This window comes from Scomber japonicus, chromosome 4, assembly GCF_027409825.1.
Source record: "Scomber japonicus isolate fScoJap1 chromosome 4, fScoJap1.pri, whole genome shotgun sequence".
Lineage (NCBI taxonomy): Eukaryota > Metazoa > Chordata > Actinopteri > Scombriformes > Scombridae > Scomber > Scomber japonicus.
Genome location: NC_070581.1, coordinates 36,202,259 through 36,228,222, shown reverse-complemented (window position 1 = coordinate 36,228,222; position 25,964 = coordinate 36,202,259). Strand labels below are relative to the sequence as shown.

Sequence of the window (25,964 nt, the reverse complement as noted above, 5' to 3'; positions counted from 1 at the left end):
TTTTGGACCTATTGAGGTGAAACGTGGCCGTGCTCTGGTTAAGAGATGGGGAGTGATATTCACATGCCTTGTAAGCCGTGCTGTTCACTTGGAGGTTGCCAGTCACCTGGATACAGATGCATGCATAAATGCTGTTCGTCGATTCATCTGCCGTCGAGGCTCGGTGAAAACCATCAGATCGGACCAAGGCACCAACTTCATAGGTGCACAGAGGGAATTGGAGGAATCTGTGAAACAGCTGGATAATGACAGAATCCAAAGATCACTTCTCAAAAGAGGAATTGACTGGACATTCAACCCCCCCTCTGGAGCACATCATGGTGGTGTCTGGGAAAGGTTAATTAGACTGGTTAAAAAGATCCTCTACTCCGTCTTAAAGGAACAAACTCTGGATGATGATGGTCTACATACAGCTCTATGTGAAGTGGAAGCGATTATGAATAACAGACCAATTACTACAGTAACCAGTGGCCCAAATGACCTCGAACCACTGACTCCAAATCATCTGCTTCTCTTAAAAACAAATCCCATCATCCCCCCTGGACTTTTCCAAAAAAGGGACATCTATTCAAGGAAAAGATGGCGGCAGGTGCAGTATATTGCTGACTTATTCTGGAGAAGATGGGTCAGAGAATACATCCCACTTGTGCAGGAGCGACACAAGTGGAACAACATTAGAAGGAACTTCACTCCCGGAGACCTCGTTGTCATCGTTGATGACAATGCCCCGAGGAACACCTGGCTCCTAGGACGAGTGGTCAAGGCTCTTCCAGGATCCAAGGGCCTTGTTCGGAGTGTTTTAGTAAAGACCAAAACTAACACGATTCAGAGACCTATCACCAAGCTCTGTCTGCTTCTGGAGACGGCTGACTGAATTCATTGGTCTCTCTCAGTCAATGCATGAATGCAGCAGAATGGACTGATACACAGGAGTGTACCCTTATATGGATATGGACTATTGATAAGAACTTTTGAACTATGAACTAATGTCTTGCATTATTGTAATGGCTCTATTATTATTTAATTTGGTAATTGTTAAGTAGTAAGCAATTAGGGGCTGGTATATTGGAGCCATTTTTGCATATTTTGTTTGATTATTATTTTCCTTAACAATATTAAAGAGTAGCTGTTTAGATATTATTTAATTAGACTGTGTGAGTATTCAGCGACCTCCCAATGAGGATAAAAGGGAGGAGGGAGACAGGTGACTCGGATGAGACAGTGGAGAGCCATAATGTTTTTAGACCGCTCTCTTTATTCATTTTTTTGTCCTTTCTTTAAGTATATTCGTGACTTTGAAATTGTGTATGGACAAATAAAACGCTGCTCATAATTGAAGAGAAGCAGTGATTGTTTTTTATTGGAGCGCGTCTAGACCACAGCAAAACCCCTGAACAAAGGAAGGCGGCTGGTTAAAATGCCGCCACAGTACTAGTACCTCTAACTGTACTACAGTAAAGTACTAGTACCTCTAACTGTACTACAGTAGAGTACTAGTACCTCTAACTGTACTACAGTAAAGTACTAGTACCTCAAACTGTACTGCAGTATAGTACTAGTACCTCTAACAGTACTACAGTAAAGTACTAGTACCTCAAACTGTACTGCAGTATAGTACTAGTACCTCTAACTGTACTACAGTAGAGTACTAGTACCTCTAACAGTACTACAGTAAAGTACTAGTACCTGTAACTGTACTACAGTAAAGTACTAGTACCTCTAACTGTACTGCAGTATAGTACTAGTTTTTATTATTTATTTTATTTATTTTATTTTGAAAGCAATGTATTTAGTTGTTTTCCATTCTCATTATTTTCCTGTAAAATAAGTTAATATTTTGTGTTAATCTATGCAAGGATCCTTTTATTTGTTAAGTATCCTCATTGTATCCTCCTGTGGCCAGTGGTGGTAATTGCTGTTTCCGTTGTGAACGGCAACAGCGTGGGTTTGCCCTTGTTGCTGTGACGACCGCAGCTGTGGTATGCAACTGTAACATCTCTGTGATTTAATCATATATTAATCTATGAAACTGCCTTTATATAAGTTTAAGTTCATGTTATGTTATTTGAGTGGTCCTGTCACGTTTTTTTGACGATCACTGTGTCACTGCTTTATTGTTTATTATTTCTGTCTTCTGAGTGAAGGTGCGCTAGCCTACTGTTTGATATATATCAATATATATGGCAATTGTTAAAACAGCACCCTCTCGGTGTTCCGAGTCCATCAAAATAGATTATATATCATGAATTAGAAAACAAAATCAGATGTTCAGAAGCAGTGAGCACCCCTATATAGTTAGAATTATATGATCTTTATACGATGGTATTTATTTAATTTGGGCACCCACGGGCAAAAACATAAATCGGCGCCTATGCGTGTGGTAACAGGACCCAGAGGTGGCAGTCAGCAGCTGGTCCTGGTTTCAGGGGGAGCAGCGAGACCAGCACAGGAAGCTACGGTGCCACCATCAGCGGTTTGTTGTGTGAGACTCTGAATGTTAGTCCTCCAGTCTGGGGGGGTCAGGGTCAGACAGGGAGCCCCCAATCTGGGGGGGTCAGACAGGGAGCCCCCAGTCTGGGGGGGTCAGACAGGGAGCCCCCAGTCTGGGAGGGTCAGACAGGGAGCCCCCAGTCTGGGAGGGTCAGACAGGGAGCCCCCAGACTGGGGGGGTCAGGGTCAGACAGGGAGCCCCCAGTCTGGGGGGGTCAGGGTCAGACAGGGAGCCCCCAGTCTGGGAGAGTCAGACAGGGAGCCCCCAGTCTGGGGGGGTCAGGGTCAGACAGGGAGCCCCCAGTCTGGGAGGGTCAGACAGGGAGCCCCCAGTCTGGGGGATCAGGGTCAGACAGGGACCCTAACCCTTTAAGCTCCAGTAAGCCAATCAAACCTGGCTGGATGTCACAGTGTTGTGGGTTCGAGCTGACTCAGTGAAAGACTTTCCTCATGACGCCTGCAGGGAGGAGGTGGGAGGGTTCGGGTTAGATACGGTGCTATGACGCCTGCAGGGAGGAGGTGGGAGGGCTCGGGTTAGATACGGTGCTATGACGCCTGCAGGGAGGAGGTGGGAGGGTTCGGGTTAGATACGGTGCTATGACGCCTGCAGGGAGGAGGTGGGAGGGTTCGGGTTAGATACGGTGCTATGACGCCTGCAGGGAGGAGGTGGTGGGAGGGTTCGGGTTAGATACGGTGCTATGACGCCTGCAGGGAGGAGGAGGTGGGAGGGTTCGGGTTAGATACGGTGCTATGACGCCTGCAGGGAGGAGGTGGGAGGGTTCGGGTTACATACGGTGCTATGACGCCTGCAGGGAGGAGGTGGGAGGGTTCGGGTTAGATACGGTGCTATGACGCCTGCAGGGAGGAGGTGGGAGGGTTCGGGTTAGATACGGTGCTATGACGCCTGCAGGGAGGAGGAGGTGGGAGGGTTCGGGTTAGATACGGTGCTATGACGCCTGCAGGGAGGAGGTGGGAGGGTTCGGGTTAGATACGGTGCTATGACGCCTGCAGGGAGGTGGTGGGAGGGTTCGGGTTAGATACGGTGCTATGACGCCTGCAGGGAGGTGGTGGGAGGGTTCGGGTTAGATACGGTGCTATGACGCCTGCAGGGAGGAGGTGGGAGGGTTCGGGTTAGATACGGTGCTATGACGCCTGCAGGGAGGAGGAGGTGGGAGGGTTCGGGTTAGATACGGTGCTATGACGCCTGCAGGGAGGTGGTGGGAGGGTTCGGGTTAGATACGGTGCTATGACGCCTGCAGGGAGGAGGAGGTGGGATGGTTAGATACGGTGCTATGACGCCTGCAGGGAGGAGGTGGGAGGGTTCGGGTTAGATACGGTGCTATGACGCCTGCAGGGAGGAGGTGGGAGGGTTCGGGTTAGATACGGTGCTATGACGCCTGCAGGGAGGTGGAGGTGGAAGGGTTCGGGTTAGATACGGTGCTATGACGCCTGCAGGGAGGAGGTGGGAGGGTTCGGGTTAGATACGGTGCTATGACGCCTGCAGGGAGGAGGAGGTGGGAGGGTTCGGGTTAGATACGGTGCTATGACGCCTGCAGGAAGGAGGTGGGAGGGTTCGGGTTAGATACGGTGCTCTGACGCCTGCAGGGAGGAGGTGGTGGTGGGAGGGTTAGATACGGTGCTATGACGCCTGCAGGGAGGAGGTGGGAGGGTTCGGGTTAGATACGGTGCTATGACGCCTGCAGGGAGGAGGTGGAAGGGTTCGGGTTAGATACGGTGCTATGACGCCTGCAGGGAGGAGGAGGTGGGAGGGTTCGGGTTAGATACGGTGCTATGACGCCTGCAGGGAGGAGGTGGAAGGGTTCGGGTTAGATACGGTGCTATGACGCCTGCAGGAAGGAGGTGGGAGGGTTCGGGTTAGATACGGTGCTCTGACGCCTGCAGGGAGGAGGTGGTGGTGGGAGGGTTAGATACGGTGCTATGACGCCTGCAGGGAGGAGGAGGTGGGAGGGTTCGGGTTAGATACGGTGCTATGACGCCTGCAGGGAGGTGGTGGGAGGGTTAGATACGGTGCTATGACGCCTGCAGGGAGGAGGTGGGAGGGTTCGGGTTAGATACGGTGCTATGACGCCTGCAGGGAGGTGGAGGTGGGAGGGTTCGGGTTAGATACGGTGCTATGACGCCTGCAGGGAGGAGGAGGTGGAAGGGTTCGGGTTAGATACGGTGCTATGACGCCTGCAGGGAGGTGGAGGTGGGAGGGTTCGGGTTAGATACGGTGCCATGACGCCTGCAGGGAGGAGGTGGGAGGGTTCGGGTTAGATACGGTGCTATGACGCCTGCAGGGAGGATGTGGGAGGGTTCGGGTTAGATACGGTGCTATGACGCCTGCAGGGAGGAGGAGGTGGTGGGAGGGTTCGGGTTAGATACGGTGCTATGACGCCTGCAGGGAGGAGGAGGTGGGAGGGTTCGGGTTAGATACGGTGCTATGACGCCTGCAGGGAGGAGGTGGGAGGGTTCGGGTTAGATACGGTGCTATGACGCCTGCAGGGAGGAGGTGGGAGTGTTCGGGTTAGATACGGTGCTATGACGCCTGCAGGGAGGAGGTGGTGGGAGGGTTCGGGTTAGATACGGTGCTATGACGCCTGCAGGGAGGAGGTGGGAGGGTTCGGGTTAGATACGGTGCTATGACGCCTGCAGGGAGGAGGTGGTGGGAGGGTTCGGGTTAGATACGGTGCTATGACGCCTGCAGGGAGGATGTGGGAGGGTTCGGGTTAGATACGGTGCTATGACGCCTGCAGGGAGGAGGTGGTGGGAGGGTTCGGGTTAGATACGGTGCTATGACACCTGCAGGGAGGAGGTGGGAGGGTTCGGGTTAGATACGGTGCTATGACGCCGGCAGGGAGGGTTAGATACGGTGCTATGACGCCTGCAGGGAGGAGGAGGTGGTGGGAGGGTTCGGGTTAGATACGGTGCTATGACGCCTGCAGGGAGGAGGAGGTGGGAGGGTTCGGGTTAGATACGGTGCTATGACGCCTGCAGGGAGGAGGTGGGAGGGTTCGGGTTAGATACGGTGCTATGACGCCTGCAGGGAGGAGGTGGGAGGGTTCGGGTTAGATACGGTGCTATGACGCCTGCAGGGAGGAGGTGGGAGGGTTAGATACGGTGCTATGACGCCTGCAGGGAGGAGGTGGGAGGGTTCGGGTTAGATACGGTGCTATGACGCCTGCAGGGAGGAGGTGGGAGGGTTCGGGTTAGATACGGTGCTATGACGCCTGCAGGGAGGAGGAGGTGGGAGGGTTCGGGTTAGATACGGTGCTATGACGCCTGCACGAAGGAGGTGGGAGGGCTCGGGTTAGATACGGTGCTATGACGCCTGCAGGGAGGAGGTGGGAGGGTTCGGGTTAGATACGGTGCTATGACGCCTGCAGGGAGGAGGAGGTGGGAGGGTTCGGGTTAGATACGGTGCTATGACGCCTGCAGGGAGGAGGAGGTGGGAGGGTTCGGGTTAGATACGGTGCTATGACGCCTGCAGGGAGGAGGTGGGAGGGTTCGGGTTAGATACGGTGCTATGACGCCTGCAGGGAGGAGGAGGTGGGAGGGTTCGGGTTAGATACGGTGCTATGACGCCTGCAGGGAGGAGGAGGTGGGAGGGTTCGGGTTAGATACGGTGCTATGACGCCTGCAGGGAGGAGGTGGGAGGGCTCGGGTTAGATACGGTGCTATGACGCCTGCAGGGAGGAGGTGGTGGGAGGGTTCGGGTTAGATACGGTGCTATGACGCCTGCAGGGAGGAGGTGGGAGGGTTCGGGTTAGATACGGTGCTATGACGCCTGCAGGGAGGAGGTGGGAGGGTTCGGGTTAGATACGGTGCTATGACGCCTGCAGGGAGGAGGTGGTGGGAGGGTTCGGGTTAGATACGGTGCTATGATGCCTGCAGAGAGGAGGTGGGAGGGCTCGGGTTAGATACGGTGCTATGACGCCTGCAGGGAGGAGGTGGGAGGGCTCGGGTTAGATACGGTGCTATGACGCCTGCAGGGAGGAGGTGGTGGGAGGGTTCGGGTTAGATACGGTGCTATGACGCCTGCAGGGAGGAGGTGGTGGGAGGGTTCGGGTTAGATATGGTGCTATGACGCCTGCAGGAAGGAGGTGGGAGGGCTCGGGTTAAATACGGTGCTATGACGCCTGCAGGGAGGAGGTGGGAGGGTTCGGGTTAGATACGGTGCTATGACGCCTGCAGGGAGGAGGTGGGAGGGTTCGGGTTAGATACGGTGCTATGACGCCTGCAGGGAGGAGGTGGAAGGGTTCGGGTTAGATACGGTGATATGACGCCTGCAGGGAGGAGGTGGGAGGGTTCGGGTTAGATACGGTGCTATGACGCCTGCAGGGAGGAGGTGGTGGGAGGGTTCGGGTTAGATACGGTGCTATGACGCCTGCAGGGAGGAGGTGGTGGGAGGGTTCGGGTTAGATACGGTGCTATGACGCCTGCAGGGAGGAGGTGGGAGGGTTCGGGTTAGATACGGTGCTATGACGCCTGCAGGGAGGAGGTGGTGGGAGGGTTCGGGTTAGATACGGTGCTATGACGCCTGCAGGGAGGAGGAGGTGGGAGGGTTCGGGTTAGATACGGTGCTATGACGCCTGCAGGGAGGATGTGGGAGGGTTCGGGTTAGATACGGTGCTATGACGCCTGCAGGGAGGTGGTGGGAGGGTTCGGGTTAGATACGGTGCTATGACGCCTGCAGGGAGGAGGAGGTGGAAGGGTTCGGGTTAGATACGGTGCTATGACGCCTGCAGGGTGGAGGTGGGAGGGTTCGGGTTAGATACGGTGCGATGATGCCTGCAGGGAGGAGGGGGGAGGGTTCAGGTTAGATACGGTGCTATGACGCCTGCAGGGAGGAGGTGGTGGGAGGGTTCGGGTTAGATACGGTGCTATGACGCCTGCAGGGAGGAGGAGGTGGGAGGGTTCGGGTTAGATACGGTGCTATGACGCCTGCAGGGAGGAGGTGGGAGGGCTCGGGTTAGATACGGTGCTATGACGCCTGCAGGGAGGAGGTGGGAGGGCTCGGGTTAGATACGGTGCTATGACGCCTGCAGGGAGGAGGTGGTGGGAGGGTTCGGGTTAGATACGGTGCTATGACGCCTGCAGGGAGGAGGTGGTGGGAGGGTTCGGGTTAGATACGGTGCTCTGCTGACATCTGGTGGTCATTTTAAAGAAGACAGCGATGTGAAGAGGCAGTGGAGTCTCTAAAAGGTCCTCAACACTTAGTGAAAGTTAACCTCCAACCTTCTCATCTGTAATCTGTGTAATCATTGTTATGTCTCGTAATTCAGTGTTTCAGGACGTGAACATGGACGTTGTGGAATGCTCATTAACGTTAAATCAAAGGCAGCTTAATCCGAAAAGGAAAACCCTTTCAGCGCCTGTGAAGTGCTTAACGTTGGGTCGCATTGTGTTCTGGTGTAAATGATGTTTGGGGTAGTTCTTTATTAGTCAATGGAGAGGCAACAGGAAGTGATTTTACAGGAAGGGAAGTTATGCGACGGCCTAATCTATATCTATATCTTAGGAGTAAACGTCTGACCATCACAAGGATTGTCTGTGTTCAGCTATCTGTGTTTCCGTCTGAGGGAAAGTCCTCTCCATTGTTCCAGCAGAACATTTGGCATCGCTCGGCAGTCATCACAGATAAGACACGAAAACAAACAATCTTGGTATTTTCAAAGTTCATTTAAAATGAAACTGAGAAGAAGTTAAAGTGTTCCAGACGGCTCACACAGAGACGGGACAGTCCTCCGAACCCGAACCCAGGATGAAAACCCACCAGGTTCTGTTCTTCTGCTTCTTATCAGGTGAGGACTGACGACCCGACTGCTTCTGAACATTCGCTTCTTACTTTTCTCTTTTTTCATGTTTTTACATTTTTATATAAAAATAGAAAACACAAAAGGTTTATTCACCGTCAGCTCGTATGAATGTTTTCAGTTCGTTAGGTGTCCTAACTCTAACCTCCATTATAGATATAATATATATAATATATATGTAATATATATATATATAATATATAATATATCAGATAAGATGGACAATTTACAGCCACCAGTTAACATTAAGACATTTTCTAATCAGTTTTTTTACTTTATTTACTTTCGTCAAATAAAGATCTTCTCTCATTACAACACCTGCAATGTCCCCAATATACATACATGTATATTATATATATATATTATATATATATATATATATATATATATATACATATATGTAATATAGCAGGTATTTGATACTTAATAACCCAAAATGATTGTAATAACTGCATTAACCTTTTCCCAACAAGGCATGGCAGTTTCATACACGATAGCAACTCAATGTGCTTTACATAAAACACATTAATAATAAGAGAGAGAAATAAAGTGCTAGAATAGAGCATTAAATATAAGATATCAGCATAAAATAATAATTAGCTTTAAAATCATTAAAAGGACATAGAGTGCAAATGAAAGATTAAAATGTAAAGTGCTTTAAAAGAGCTCAATCATAAGCTCAGGAGAAGAGAAATGTTTCTAACCTGGATTTAACTAACCCTAACCCAGGTCTTATCTTTGTTAACTAACCCTAACCCAGGTCTTATCTTTGTTAACTAACCCTAACCCTAACCCAGGTCTGATCTTTGTTAACTAACCCTAACCCAGGTCTTATCTTTGTTAACTAACCCTAACCCTAACCCAGGTCTGATCTTTGTTAACTAACCCTAACCCAGGTCTTATCTATGTTAACTAACCCTAACCCAGGTCTTATCTATGTTAACTAACCCTAACCCAGGTCTTATCTTTGTTAACTAACCCTAACCCTAACCCAGGTCTTATCTATGTTAACTAACCCTAACCCAGGTCTTATCTTTGTTAACTAACCCTAACCCTAACCCAGGTCTTATCTTTGTTAACTAACCCTAACCCTAACCCAGGTCTTATCTTTGTTAACTAACCCTAACCCTAACCCAGGTCTTATCTTTGTTAACTAACCCTAACCCAGGTCTTATCTTTGTTAACTAACCCTAACCCAGGTCTTATCTTTGTTAACTAACCCTAACCCTAACCCAGGTCTTATCTTTGTTAACTAACCCTAACCCTTTAATAAGTAGAGGTTTAATAAGGGTTAGGGTTTCTCCTTTCCTAACCGACGTGACCGACGTGTTACTCTGAGATCTATAAAAGTTCCTTGTGATGTTTCTCTGGATATAAACCCAGTAGGAAGGATTGAGTGGCTCCTCGTTGCAGAGTGAGAACATGCTCCTGTGGTTTTATAGATTCACGTCTGGAATGTTTTTATTATAATAATTAGCTGTCTCATGTGTTGGGGTTATTATCATTATTAGGGGGGGGGGGGGTTGTCACATTAACCATTTATACTGTACCAGTCTTAGTCGGGTGTGTTGATATCCTCACAGACACTGATATGATAGCTTCTCTAAAACTGTGCTTTACGTTAACAAGACATCATCATAACCCGGACCCTTGAATACATCATGATGGAGAGTTAGTTAAAAAGACATCATCATAACCCGGACCCTTGAATACATCATGATGGAGGGTTAGTTAAAAAGACATCATCGTAACCCGGACCCTTGAATACATCATGATGGAGAGTTAGTTAAAAAGACATCATCGTAACCCGGACCCTTGAATACATCATGATGGAGGGTTAGGGTTAAATCCTTTCCAGGCTCTTAATTTAAATATTGTATCTGATCTTCCCCGTATGAAGAAGTGATGGCCAAATCTTTATCATGTATTTTTACTATGTTTGCTATGTTTTACTTGGTAAATGCAGATTGGGGGGGGGGGGGGGGGTGCCACTATAGGTTTGAAACATTTTAGTCCCCCTCCATCAAAAGGCAGGAACTGTAACAGCTGGTGAGTCTGGACCCAGTTGCAGGAAGGGGAAGGGAGGCAGAGGTATAACGTCCAGTCAGGCAAGTTCTTTAATCAAAGAGGAAGCAGGTGGTCACACACGAGAAGGCTAGCAGGAATCAGGCTAGCAGGAATCAGGCAAAGAAAACAGGCAAGGAGTAGGCAGAACATCTGAACCGGTCTCACACAAAGAAACAAGCAGGAAGAACGTGAGAAAGCAAGAACACAGGGTAACAAAGACTGGCCAGGAAGACATGGAGGGAGGGGGGGGGTTATACACACAGGGAGGCAAGACACAGGTGAAACTAACAGGTAATCAACTAACTGGGGATTTCCATCGGGTCCGTCAGCGGCGCGGAACGGCTGCGCTACGGTTTAGCTCCGTCCTCTGCCCGGCGTCAACTCACACCGGGAGCGTTACAGCAGCGGACCGGAGCATGCTCTGGTAGAGAAAGCTGCCTTTTAAAATGACGTTGCACTGTTAATACAGTAATTACGGCAGCCCAATCAAACCCGAACGAGTGCCTTTAGTCTACCGTAATTACTGTAGTAGCTAGTCTACCGTAATTACTGTAGTAGTAGTCTACCGTAATTACTGTAGTGGCTAGTCTACCGTAATTACTGTAGTAGCTAGTCTACTGTAATTACTGTAGTAGCTAGTCTACCGTAATTACTGTAGTAGTAGTCTACCGTAATTACTGTAGTAGCTAGCCTACCGTAATTACTGTAGTGGCTAGTCTACCGTAATTACTGTAGTAGCTAGTCTACTGTAATTACTGTAGTAGCTAGTCTACTGTAATTACAGTAGTAGCTAGCCTACCGTAATTACCGTAGTAACTAGTCTACCGTAATTACTGTAGTAGCTAGTCTACCGTAATTACTGTAGTAGATAGTATACTGTAATTACTGTAGTGGCTAGTCTACCGTAATTACTGTAGTAGCTAGTCTACCGTAATTACTGTAGTAGCTAGTATACTGTAATTACTGCAGTGGCTAGTCTACCTTAATTACTGTAGTAGATAGTCTACCGTAATTACTGTAGTGGCTAGTCTATCGTAATTACTGTAGTAGATAGTCTACCGTAATTACTGTAGTAGCTAGCCTACTGTAATTACTGTAGTAGCTAGTCTACCGTAATTACTGTAGTGGCTAGTCTACCGTAATTACTGTAGTAGCTAGTCTACCGTAATTACTGTAGTAGCTAGCCTACCGTAATTACTGTAGTAGCAGCACAACTAAACGGCCCAGTTTTGTTAACTTGCTCAATTTTGGTTGATTTGGTAATTTTCTTAGATGTTTGTGCTGATGTCATGTGTCAGTAGCTACGTAGCGAGATGGAGTCTTTATCTGGTTTATTCGTGTTTGTTGCTGAAATACGATCGGGAGGCTGCACGGGTTGTTTTATTTTGAAAGACGGAAGTTTTATTACGCCGATTCAGTGTCTGACTTCCTGTCTGGTGCAATCTGCTCTGTTGAGCTTGTCGCGAGATACAAACAGCTCCGTCAAAAATAGAAATGCTACGTATTGATAGCGCTGCGGCGCGGAGAGCTGCTGCTGAGACGTTCCCGGTGGAAACACTCTCATTGGTTATAGAGGTACCGATCAGCTCCGGTGACCGCACAGCTATAATGCGCCGCTGACGGATCCGGTGGAAATTGGGCTTTAGGCGGGAAAAAGAACGAAGAGGGGAAGTAAAACTGACAACACAGGGAAAGACTAGACTTTCAAAATAAAACAGGAAGTGTACAACACACAAATATAATAATATATATATTTAAATAAATGTGGAAGGGGCAGCAGAGGTAATCCTAACCCAGCAGAGCTACTACATTATTATTTAAAATATTAATTCTCCCAATTATAGATACAGATAATGACATCCATCCTGTCATTAATGGTTCATAAGTCTCATGGACCACCTGCTCTAGTCTAAACTCCTTCTTTCATTTCATCTTTCACTCTTTCAAATAGTAAAACAGATGATTTAATATTGTTCACTTTATTCCCTGAAATATCTCCCAATGCTTCGATGAGTTGTAACAGGGTTAGGGTTAGTATCTTACTCCACTGAGTCCTGGCTGAAAACACGTTGCTATGCCAACAGGTGCCTTTACTTTGTATTCCTGAGGAAATATTCCTATTTGTTAACATTTATGAGTTTAAGTATAAAATCTTGTGCTGTATCTGATTTTGTGGAAACCTTGTCTTCCCAATATGAAGCCATTTATTCATGATAGCTGGTGATGGTTTATGAAAACGTTTATATTTGTAAAAGTTTAGTTTTAAATGGCAGTTTAATAAACTGGTTATGGTTTAGTAAATTAATTTCATTTTTTGTATTTTACAGTTCTTTATAGTAATATCTAAATGCCTCATTCATTTCTGTTGGGTTGACTAAAGTTGTATTTCTAAGACTTAAAAATAATATAAGAATTAAAGTTTGACGTGTTGGAGACAAACTACTCCCACATATTCTGGGACTGAGCTCATATTAGTAGATAGGCTTTATTTATTTATGTATTTATGTATTTATTTATTTATTTATTTATTTATTTATTTATTGTACCCATGAACCTGGAGATGCTTTATTTGTTGTGTTTGTGAAACAAGAGGAACATGAAGCTGCTGCTCCACTAGAAAGTCACCAGACTGATTTTTTTATTTACGTGTCTTCCACCAGAAGTTCCCAAATGTGTTTACAAGACACTGAAACAAAAGAAGAAAAGCACAAATAATAACAAATGAAAACCAGATAATGAGATAACGGGCATTATAGAAACTAAACATTTAGACCGTCCTGACGCTTTTTCCAGGCTTCAGTTTCATATTTATTTATTTATTAGAAGAGCGGGTTCGGGTTAGAGCGTATGAAAGGGTTAGGGTTAGGGTTAGAGCGTATGAAAGAGACACTGAATGGTTGGCAGGTTACAGTAGAAGCACACAGACAGACAAACAGCACAGATCAGCACATTACAAGAGGAATCATGGACATGGGTTACAGCCTGAGACTTATCTGTGAAGACAACCCTAACCCTCCCTTCCTGCAACAGATCACCAGATCACCAGGAAGATGATCAAGGAGGGGCTGCCATAGTTTATAAAAGACGCTGCTGTTACCTTTTAAATGTTTCTCTGTTTCTCCTGAAACCAACAAGTCAGCTGTTACTGATAAAGAGAACCAAATAGGGTGGTAACAGGTCCCGACTTGTTTCACATAACGGGGGAAATCAAGTTTATGTAAAAGTGTCTATCAGCAAAGATGAATCAGTTCAGGAATTCATGGTTTTAATTTGAGCTCAGATCATCATAAGTGTTCAGGAAGACGAGGATGATGGTCCACCCTGACCCTGAACAGAACCTCCTCCTGGTTCTGGAGCCCAGCCAGTGCTCCTCCTGATGCACTAGACTTCCTGTCTCCCAGCAAGCATGAGCTGGCCTGTAAAAGTACTGACATGCTCTACCTGATGCTAACATGAGCATGATCACCCAGCTGATGCTAACATGAGCATGATCACCCAGCTGATGCTAACATGAGCATGATCACCCAGCTGATGAACATGATGGAAGAAGAGAAAGACTGTAAAGTTGAGCTTCGGCTTTTGCCATTTCCAGATAAATCTAGAGATCATCTCAAGTTATGAATTAGACTGAAATAAATAAATATTACCATCTCTTATTAGTTGTCAGGGTCTGTCATGTGTCTGCTTCCTGTTTTATTTTGACACCCTAGTCTCTGTGCTCACTTCCTGCTCCCCGTGTGATTACCTGTCCCCGCCCTTATGTGTTTCACCTGTGTCTCGTTATCCCTTCCCTCCTGTGTGTATTTAACCAGTTTCCAATAGATCATTAACATAAATCTGGTTGCTAAATAATGACATCATCAGTGAAAAGTCCAATGACATGCTCTGATCCTCCTTTATTAACAGCATGCTGTGCTAAAGGTTTGACTCCAGCAAAGAGAACAGGAGACAGACAGCAGCCTTAAACCTCATTAATACTTTATATAAGAATACCCAACTAACACTATCAAACATCATCTAAACTCAGTTCTTATCTTTGATTGTTCTCATCAAGTTTGGTTGAGTTGTATGTCTCGGTTTATTTATCTATTCATGGTTGTGTTCATGGTTGTTTTTTGTTACCGTCACTGCAAACCAAATCTCCCCTCGAGGGCAATAAAGCTGAGCTGAACTTACACAAAGGTTCTTCTAACATTATTCTGTGTTTGGTACCCTTTAATAAATCCAGTTTGACCTGGTGGAAGAATCTCAAATCTTTTACCAATAATTGATGTAAATAATTTGTAGTCCACATTTAAAACTGGCTTTGCTCATTGCTCCTTGTCTTTGGCTCCTCTTTGGCTCCTCTTTGGCTCCTCTTTGGCTCCTCTGGGGAGCATGATGGGGGAGCCTGGCCCGCTTTAAGGGTCCCGTTAAGTCAAGGTGCTAGCTCCTCCCTAAAGGCCTCGGACCCATCATATATCTCTCCCCTTGTTTCCTCCATTTGTTCTAATGTTGTTCAGTTTTCTTGTTTATAAGCAGCCAGCTGGGTCTTTTTAGGGTTAGGGTCAGAGTTTACCTAGCTGGGTCTTTTTAGGGTTAGGGTCAGAGTTTACCTAGCTGGGTCTTTTTAGGGTTAGGGTCAGAGTTTACCTAGCTGGGTCTTTTTAGGGTTAGGGTCAGAGTTTACCTAGCTGGGTCTTTTTAGGGTTAGGGTCAGAGTTTACCTAGCTGGGTCTTTTTAGGGTTAGGGTCAGAGTTTACCTAGCTGGGTCTTTTTAGGGTTAGGGTCAGAGTTTACCTAGCTGGGTCTTTTTAGGGTTAGGGTCAGAGTTTACCTAGCTGGGTCTTTTTAGGGTTAGGGTCAGAGTTTACCTAGCTGGGTCTTTTTAGGGTTAGGGTCAGAGTATCATCCTCTTCTATAACCCTCTGTATGTCCTGCCTTACTGTTCAGCAGACCCTAACCCTAACCCTCCACATCTGCCTTACTGTTCAGCAGACCCTAACCCTAACCCTCCACACCTGCCTTACTGTTCAGCAGACCCTAACCCTAACCCTCCACATCTGCCTTACTGTTCAGCAGACCCTAACCCTCCACATCTGCCTTACTGTTCAGCAGACCCTAACCCTAACCCTCCACATCTGCCTTACTGTTCAGCAGACCCTAACCCTAACCCTCCACACCTGCCTTACTGTTCAGCAGACCCTAACCCTAACCCTCCACACCTGCCTTACTGTTCAGCAGACCCTAACCCTAACCCTCCACACCTGCCTTACTGTTCAGCAGACCCTAACCCTAACCCTCCACATCTGCCTTACTGTTCAGCAGACCCTAACCCTAACCCTCCACACCTGCCTTACTGTTCAGCAGACCCTAACCCTAACCCTCCACACCTGCCTTACTGTTCAGCAGACCCTAACCCTAACCCTCCACATCTGCCTTACTGTTCAGCAGACCCTAACCCTCCACATCTGCCTTACTGTTCAGCAGACCCTAACCCTAACCCTCCACATCTGCCTTACTGTTCAGCAGACCCTAACCCTAACCCTCCACACCTGCCTTACTGTTCAGCAGACCCTAACCCTAACCCTCCACACCTGCCTTACTGTTCAGCAGACCCTAACCCTAACCCTCCACATCGGCCTTACTGTTCAGCAGACCCTAACCCTCCACACCTGCCTTACTGTTCAGCAGACCCTAACCCTCCACACCTGCCTTACTGTTCAGCAGACCCTAACCCTAACCCTCCACACCTGCCTTACTGTTCAGCAGACCCTAACCCTAACCCTCCACACCTGCCTTACTGTTCAGCAGACCCTAACCCTAACCCTCCACACCTGCCTTACTGTTCAGCAGACCCTAACCCTAACCCCCCGTGCTGTTTTAATAAGCTGAATAAGTCTTTGCCTCTCTGACGGTCAGCAGCTCTGAATAATGTGTAAAGTCCTTTTCTAGGGGGAGAAGTTCTCTCCAAACATTTTTCTTTGAGCTTCAAATATCAAGATTATGATCCATGATTACATTCAAGCCTCAGAGGTGGAGTTTCCTTTGACCAGTAAACACCTCCACTCCATGACCCAGACCTTGGATGGGCCCCCTTTCTTCACTACGTTTGTAAGAGCTAGAAAATGCATTTATAAAACCAGACTGTTTCCATTTCTCATGCTCTTGTTGAGGTAAATGACTTTTATTAAATAATTAACTTTGGCAGAACCTTGCTTCTTCTAACTGGGTTGTTGTTTTGACTGGATCTAACCATGCCCTCAATTACCTCCAGACAATCTAAAAAATGTACAAACCTTCAACAAATAGAGTCCTTGTTGGCAGGCCGAAGGGAAGTCCTCCTCCCAGAAAGCCCTGCCTACAGATAAACTAGACCCTTTAAAGCATCCAAAGCATCCCAGCAGTCCAACATCATCTGACAGCATTTTACAGTCCAGAGTCTTGGCCCACTTTATATCAGCATCATAAAAACCTAAACTTTAAAACGCTGCAATCAAGATGAAACGAACACCCTTCAGAATTAAATCAGAATCAGTCCATTATCTGTTGAGGGCTGTTTTTAAAAGGGTGAGAAAAGTACACAAATATCTGAACCACTTATACTAATGTAGGATGCATCCGGCTTAAATGACTGAAGTACAACAAATCATAAAACCACCAGCTCCACAAAGGCCATGACAGACGACTGGTTTCCCCCAGATAACAGAGTGCTTACGGTTACGCAGCGTGAGCTTTGAGCTGTAAGACCTGTTCTACTGAATATTCGTAGGTTAAGATTGATATAAAGCACAAGTCTGATTTGTACTTTTCAACAAATCCTTGATGACAAATTGCTCTCAGTTGCATTATTCATGTTTAGATGCACTGTTTGAATCCATAATCTGATCTCATCCACTGTAATTCATTTGTTCAGCCTGTTAATAATGTCTGGTTGCTCATTTGTACAGTTGATGTTAGAACAGAGCATATATATACCCATCTCTGCTTTTCAGTACAGTGAGTCTACATCACACAAAGTACTGATCATCAGTATTCACTGTTCATCTTTCCAACAGCACTGCAGGATGGGAAGTCTGGGCTCAGCAATGCAGTAAGTGTTTTTGGTGGAGCTGAAGGAGGAAGTGGTTCAATGACTTGCACCTTCACATCTCCTGGAAACACCGTGTTCTTCTGTAAAGGAGAATGTAAAGACGACGGTATTCTCATTAAAACAGAAGATAGCATGGCTCGGAGCGGCAGATTCAGCGTCAGGTATAAAGACGGACCTTCTGGCAGAAGACAAGTGACTGTGACCATCACACAGCTCAAGAAGTCGGACGCAGGAGGGTACATATGTGGTTTGGGTGGATCTTCGGTCCCAGATGTTTATGATGACTTTCACCTCATGATTACAGACGGTGAGAATAAATGAAGTCAGATAGAAATGTGTGGAGACGTGTTAATGTGTTTATGAGACTGGTTAAACTGGGCAGATCCCAGTGTGACTTCCTGTAAGATCACAAGATTTCCTGCTTCACATTCACACAAGTCCTCAGACCGTAACTGTTGATTTTTATCTTTTCAGAAGCGACGTTGGGTTCAAACGATACTTTCATCCTTACAGAAATTGTGGGAAGAAACGTCACAGTGACATGCAGGGCTGCTGTGCATAACGGAACGAGGTTCTTCTGTAGAGGTGAATGTACAAAAGAAGAAGATACCCTGCTTGAAATACAAAGTACAGTAGCTCAAAGTGGCAGATACGGCATTGAATTTAAAAAAGGAAGAGACTATGGACTGCATGTGACCATCAGAAAGCTGGAGAAGTCGGACACAGGATGGTACAAGTGTGGTTACGGAAATCCTTTGGCTCCACTTTCAGTCTACTCGTTCCCGATCATTGTTGTAGACGGTGAGTTTCTACTGACGTCATTTCTTAATAATCCATGTACCTAAAAGCATTGAGAAACACGTTGTCTTGCTTTTCACCAGCCAATAACGATGTTAAACTAACCTGAGAGTGACAAAAGTAACCAGCTGAAACAACAAACCTCTTTTCAGTAGATTATCTGATTATCTCAACTTTGAAGAAGGTTGTGTCTTTGAAAGCCAAGATGATGAGGAAGGGTCTGAGGAAAGGGTTGAAAAGAGCTGTAATATCTGCCATAGCTTTCACCTGGTGGATAAAAATCCTCCATCAATAAAAAAACTGGTGAGTGGTTAAGATCCTGGAAGCTCTCTGCTCCCTCGAGGGTTTGGTGGCTGGTCCCTCGGGGGTTTGATGGCTGGTCCCTCGGGGGTTTGGTGGCTGGTCCCTCGGGGGTTTGGGTGGCTGCTCCCTCGGGGGTTTGGGTGGCTGGTCCCTCGGGGGTTTGGGTGGCTGGTCCCTCGAGGGTTTGGGTGGCTGGTCCCTCGGGGGTTTGGGTGGCTGGTCCCTCGGGGGTTTGGGTGGCTGGTCCAGCTCAGGCAGGGGCAGAGGAGACACATCCAGACCATAGTGGTAGGTGGCAGACAGACCATCACCAGGCCCTGTGCTGCAGGCTTTTTGGAGGACAGGTGTAGTTACAACAGAAAACTCATCAGCTTGATGCCACTTGTCCAGAATGTGGTCAGCAGAGAGTCTCTGTATTGGCCGAAGTGAAATCCACTCCATATTCTCTATCCCGCTCAGTGAGTACTGTTGTCATGGAAACTCTAAAACTACTACTCCGAAGAGCCGCAGAGCTCTGATGATGTGTATGAGATGACCGGAGGGATGGGATGGAGTGACCAGACTTACAAAGGGAAGGAGTCGAAGTTGTTTAATAACTGATATGAACGAAGGATGGCAATAATTTAACATCATGAAGAGTTGAGCCTGTTAGCTGTTAGCTGTTAGCTGTTAGCTGTTAGCCATGGATGTGATGCACAGAGGTGAAACATCCGACACAGACGGTGATCAGGCTCATACCACAAACCTCAGCACATCCTAAAGTTAAACCAAACGTTGGATTGGATCCTCTGCTGTGAACTTCTGTCCAAAGACTGTGACTCAGAAGAAATCTCTGACAATCTTCCACCTCTTTAAAACTGAGGAACAGAGATGTGAAAAGGACTGTGTGTATACTAACAAGCAGCAACACAGAGCTATCAGACTCTCTCTAGAGCGCACTCTTGCTCGCTGCAGATTCTGGGAGATTGTGTTTCATTTGTGGGCTTCAGGGAGTTGCTATCTGTATGCAGGGAGTTGGGAGGTCAGCTAAAAGGGCTACATGATCGGGCCTTATGATAGTCCTCCTTTTTCCATAGCAACTCCCTCTCGCACTGTTTTCCTTCTTCTATCCAACTTGAATAATGTTATGTGTTATATGTTTGTTTTTGTTGGCATAGAGGCCTTTATTAATCAGTAGATCGACAGGAAACATGGGAGAGAGAGGGGGGGGTGACATGCAGCAAAGGACCTCCGATCGGGATTGGAACTGGGGTCGGCTGCGTATATGGCATGCGCCCTAACCACTCGACCACCTGCGCACCGTATGTTAAATGTTAATAATGCAGTTCATCCAGCTATCTGTCTGAAGGTGGATATAACCGACACCTCTAAGGTCTGCCGTAGTAGCCTCTGCTTATTCAGTAGCCTAGACATTTATTTTATACCTTTCAGATGATTTCCTCGTAGCAGATTATCCCCACTCTTTTATTTTAGCTTGCTGCTGGCTGATCCAGTACATGGTTCAGTGGTGAGAGTGTTCCTGCCTCCCAGCCTTACTCTGCAGGACTTACCTTTCATAGTATTCATGAGAACATGTGGACCTCCTCTCTCTCACAGCTCCTCCCACTCCAGCACCAAAACGGACTCCTGCACCGGTTACCACCTCGGTCCCATCAGCCTCCACATCACCAACACAGAACCTCCCTGAAACCACCAACCGGCCTAAAGCTACAGGTAGGTTCAGACACTCAGACCTGATCCCAGATTACAGCTGGCTGGTGCACAGACCAACTATTACTGTACTGAATTAAAATGTGTAATATTGGGAGAGATGTGGCTCCAGCTCTCCTGGGGAAGGTCCTGGCTCACACACAGCTTACTATGCATGGATACACATCAGAGGCAGGACCCAGTTCATTCCCATGAAAGCTGCTCAAACTCTTCCTCTCCCATATAACTGGGACATTAGTGACTTCAGCTGGCCGAGCCGCCTACTTCTGTAGATGATGTAATTACTCGATATGAGAGCTGCACCACATAGAGTGGGATATATGAGTCAGACCCCAGAAAGCCTGCCGATCCTCTAGAAGCCTCTTAGGTTCCTTTCTCTCAGTGAGCTGGTTGTTAATATGGGTCACAACTACTTCACTATGGTAGCTAACGGTTAGCATGGTGCTGAGTTAGCAGCTAGCAGATCACATAGTGTTATGAGTCATTTTGTTCTGGTCTGTTTGTGTGCCATCAGGAAGCTATGATTGGCTGTTTGTGTGCCATCAGGAAGCTGTGATTGGCTGCAGCTGGGAGGCACCAGCTATAAAACGGCCAAGATGGCGGCAGGCAATTCCCCGTCCTCCTCCAACCGGCCACACTTTTGTTCTGTCTTGGGTTTTTTTAAAGTAGATATGGGTTGCATAGTTTATGTTGGGTAGGAAGGGCGGACTGCCAGTTTTTGTTAATCTGGTTTCTTCCTGTTTATTTAAGCAGGGAGTTCAGTTCTTGTCGTTTGTTTTCTGAGAGTAAGATTCTTATTTTTTTTAGATAGGATTGTTTTATTTGTTATTTTGGCCTTGATCCGCCCTGAAGTTCAGTTTTGTATTTTATTTATATATATTAAATTCATGTATTACTTTGTATAAACACATTTTCCTTACACACAACTATTCGCCTGTGGCTACTTGGGAATTGGGGACGATGGGGCCTAATCAGGTTATACCCTAGACACCGCTAGACTGACCTAACCCTAACCCTAACCCTAGACACCCCTAGACTGACCTAACCCTAACCCTAGACACCTCTAGACTGACCTAACCCTAACCCTAACCCTAGACACCCCTAGACTGACCTAACCCTAACCCTAACCCTAACCCTAGACACCCCTAGACTGACCTAACCCTAACCCTAACCCTAGACACCCCTAGACTGACCTAACCCTAACCCTCACATGGTGAGAAGAAGCAGAGAGCTCAGAGTGCAGCAACAGGAAATTACACAATACGCTTAACAATGATCAGAGTTACACTTTTTAACAAACTGTCCCAAACTAGCAGGAAACAACAGCACCTCCTTAAAGCCTTCCTCCTCCTCTCCTCCTCCTCTCCTCCTCCTCCTCCTCCTTCCTCCTCCTCCTCCTCCTCCTCCTCCTCCTCTCCTCCTCCTCTCCTCCTCCTCCTCCTCCTTCCTTCTCCTCCTCCTCCTCCTCCTCCTCCTTCCTCCTCCTCCTCCTCCTCCTCTGAATGAGGGTTAGGGATAGGCTGGTATCTGAGTCTCTGATTGATTGGTTTTTTTCAGCTGCAACCACTGAAGAGTCAAACTGGATCTTCCAAACGTTCCCACCATCCGTCCCGTCGGCCTCCACGGCAGCAGCAGAGAGTTTAACCTCCAGCTCAGGAAGCTTCACACCTTCATCCCCTGAGCCCACCGAGCCCGCCACAGGTTCAGGTCTCTGAAGCAGCTTTCATGTGTTTCAGTTCATACAGTCAGCACCTAAATATCAGATTCAGCCCAGTCTGTAAAGCAGCTGGTGACATTCTGTATGTATTTATAGAACTGTTAAATAAAGCTTAGTTTGAATCATTTTGTAAGTTTTTGTCTTTCTGAGTATTATAAATTAAATCCATGATTAAAATCTAATGTGTTTTATATTTGTAGATCACGTAAAACACATTTTTCAGCTGAGTCTAATTTCTCTCCGCAGCTCATTAACTCAGTCACAGAGAATAAAAACCTTCATGTCAAATGTTTCACACCATGATTCATTTCTTACATCATTTGTGATTAGTAGTGAATAATGAATTATATAATACCAAACTGTATTCATGCCTCCCCCCCCCCCCCCCCCCCAGTCTCTCACAGACTCTCTGGCCCCGCCCTCGTCCTGCCTCTGGTTGTGTGTGCGCTCTTAGCCGCTGCGTCTGGGGCGGTTCTGCTCTACAAACGGAGGAACAGGAGGAACTCTGATCCGAGCAGCAAGAATGTGGAGGTGACTCCGAACCCAAACCCTTAACCTGCCTCTCTGACCCTAACCCGAACCCTTAACCTGCCTCTCTGACTCCGAACCCGAACCCTTAACCTGCCTCTCTGACTCTAACCCGAACCCTTAACCTGCCTCTCTGACCCTAACCCGAACCCTTAACCTGCCTCTCTGACTCTAACCCGAACCCTTAACCTGCCTCTCTGACTCTAACCCGAACCCTTAACCTGCCTCTCTGACCCTAACCCGAACCCTTAACCTGCCTCTCTGACTCCGAACCCTTAGCCTGCCTCTCTGACTCTAACCCGAACCCTTAACCTGCCTCTCTAACCCGAACCCTTAACCTGCCTCTCTGACTCCGAACCCGAACCCTTAACCTGCCTCTCTGACCCGAACCCTTAACCCTTAACCTGCCTCTCTGACTCTAACCCGAACCCTTAACCTGCCTCTCTGACTCTAACCCTTAACCTGCCTCTCTGACCCGAACCCTTAACCTGCCTCTCTGACCCTAACCCGAACCCTTAACCTGCCTCTCTGACTCTAACCCGAACCCTTAACCTGCCTCTCTGACTCTAACCCGAACCCTTAACCTGCCTCTCTGACCCTAACCCGAACCCTTAACCTGCCTCTCTAACCCGAACCCTTAACCTGCCTCTCTAACCCGAACCCTTAACCTGCCTCTCTGACTCCGAACCCGAACCCTTAACCTGCCTCTCTGACTCCGAACCCGAACCCTTAACCTGCCTCTCTGACTCCGAACCCGAACCCTTAACCTGCCTCTCTGACTCTAACCCTAACCCTTAACCTGCCTCTCTGACTCTAACCCGAACCCTTAACCTGCCTCTCTGACCCGAACCCTTAACCTGCCTCTCTGACCCTAACCCGAACCCTTAACCTGCCTCTCTGACCCTAACCCGAACCCTTAACCTGCCTCTCTGACCCTAACCTTAACCCTTAACCTGCCTCTCTGACTCTAACCCGAACCCTTAACCTGCCTCTCTGACTCTAACCCGAACCCTTAACCTGCCTCTCTGACTCTAACCCTTAACCCTTAACCTGCCTCTCTGACCCTAACCCTTAACCTGCCTCTCTGACTCTAACCCTTAACCTGCCTCTCTGACTCTAACCCGAACCCTTAACCTGCCTCTCTGACCCTAACCTTAACCCTTAACCTGCCTCTCTGACTCTAACCCGAACCCTTAACCTGCCTCTCTGACTCTAACCCTTAACCCTTAACCTGCCTCTCTGACTCTAACCCTTAACCTGCCTCTCTAACCCGAACCCTTAACCTGCCTCTCTGACCCTAACCCGAACCCTTAACCTGCCTCTCTGACCCTAACCCTTAACCTGCCTCTCTGACTCTAACCCTTAACCCTTAACCTGCCTCTCTGACCCTAACCCTTAACCTGCCTCTCTGACTCTAACCCTTAACCTGCCTCTCTGACCCGAACCCGAACCCTTAACCTGCCTCTCTGACTCTAACCCTTAACCTGCCTCTCTAACCCGAACCCTTAACCTGCCTCTCTGACCCTAACCCGAACCCTTAACCTGCCTCTCTGACTCTAACCCTTAACCCTTAACCTGCCTCTCTAACCCGAACCCTTAACCTGCCTCTCTGACCCGAACCCTTAACCTGCCTCTCTGACCCTAACCCGAACCCTTAACCTGCCTCTCTGACCCTAACCCGAACCCTTAACCTGCCTCTCTGACCCTAACCCGAACCCTTAACCTGCTTCTCTGACCCTAACCCGAACCCTTAACCTGCCTCTCTGACCCTAACCTTAACCCTTAACCTGCCTCTCTGACCCTAACCCGAACCCTTAACCTGCCTCTCTGACCCTAACCCGAACCCTTAACCTGCCTCTCTGACCCTAACCCGAACCCTTAACCTGCCTCTCTGACCCGAACCCTTAACCTGCCTCTCTGACTCTAACCCGAACCCTTAACCTGCCTCTCTGACTCTAACCCGAACCCTTAACCTGCCTCTCTGACTCTAACCCTAACCCTTAACCTGCCTCTCTGACTCTAACCCTTAACCCTTAACCTGCCTCTCTGACCCTAACCTTAACCCTTAACCTGCCTCTCTGACCCTAACCCGAACCCTTAACCTGCCTCTCTGACTACCTGGTTGGCTGTTACCATGACTACCTGGTTGGCTGTTACCATGACTACCTGGTTGGCTGTTACCATGACTACCTGGTTGGCTGTTACCATGACTACCTGGTTGGCTGTTTATTCTAAGGGACTACCTGGTTGGCTGTTACCATGACTACCTGGTTGGCTGTTACCATGACTACCTGGTTGGCTGTTACCATGACTACCTGGTTGGCTGTTACCATGACTACCTGGTTGGCTGTTACCATGACTACCTGGTTGGCTGTTTATTCTAAGGGACTTCCTGGTTGGCCGTTACCATGACGACCCTAACCCTTGGTTTTATTTCAGGTCCCGGTCATCTATGAGAAGTTGGGTCACGTCCCCAAACCCGCCGACTCCAGCTGTCAGATCCGGAGGGACTAGAAGCAAACTGAAACACTCACAGTGCTGTTTTTATATTATATTATATTATATTACATTACATTACAGTATATTATATTATATTATTTTATATTATTAACCAGCTAATCCGTCACTTTGGTTGTGAATTGTGTTTTAAACAGAATATTATATTAATTCATTGGTTAAGTTAAATTGTAATGAAAGTTAAATGTTAGTCACAGTAGTTTCACCCTGATGTAACAGCAGAGTCCTGAAAGTCCTGAAAGAACTTTATTAATAATTATCTAACCTGTTTATTGCATGTGCACATTTATATATTTAGTTATTACAGCGAGTTACTGTTTAAGCTCCATTGCTGCATAACACATATAACACATGTAACACATGTAAAACATATAAAACAAACCTTTGATTCAAATTAAAGTGATCTGAAGTTGTTCTGGTTCTGTCTGATCTGTAGTTCTGAATATTTTCTTCACGTTACATAAACGGGATCGGCCAGAACATGACGGACACTGAGCAGCTGATCACAGACAGGAAACCCTAACCCCGCCCCGACCCCCCCCCCCCCCCACCCCAAAAACATTATGGGCTGCCCCCCCCCCCCCCCCTTATCTGTTTTAACTAATAATCACCACATACCTGGAAACATCGCTCTTCAGCTTCGGCCAGGAGAACCACTGTAAATCACGGTCGCCCAAACCATGCACCACATCCCGAACCTCGTCTCCAGGAAGGACCCCAGCCGACAGAGCGGACAGAGTCGGGTCAGACTGCTGACTCTTAACCAGACAGATCAGGTAAGGGGACCACAGACTCACGCTCCCCCTTTCTCCCCCCCACTCAAGTCTGGAAGAGCTTCAGCGCGGCCCTGAGCACAGCAGCCTCTGGCCTCGGTCATCCCCCCCCAGCAACGGTCTAGGAGAAGGCACCTTAGCCCACACAGCACCACCAGCCAGATCGTTTCCC

General features: G+C 47.6%; 1 protein-coding gene across 1 annotated transcript; it reads left to right on the top strand.

Moving 5' to 3' along the window:
- The first annotated feature begins 8,274 nt into the window (after positions 1-8,274).
- Positions 8,275-25,417, top strand: LOC128357487 (uncharacterized). The gene is made up of 7 exons (XM_053317843.1): positions 8,275-8,294; positions 17,412-17,753; positions 17,921-18,247; positions 20,144-20,260; positions 21,815-21,964; positions 22,369-22,505; positions 24,942-25,417. Exons 2-7 carry the CDS (start codon positions 17,486-17,488, stop codon positions 25,014-25,016), a joined length of 1,074 nt encoding a protein of 357 aa, XP_053173818.1. The 5' UTR covers positions 8,275-8,294; positions 17,412-17,485; the 3' UTR covers positions 25,017-25,417.
- Positions 25,418-25,964: the final 547 nt, after the last annotated feature.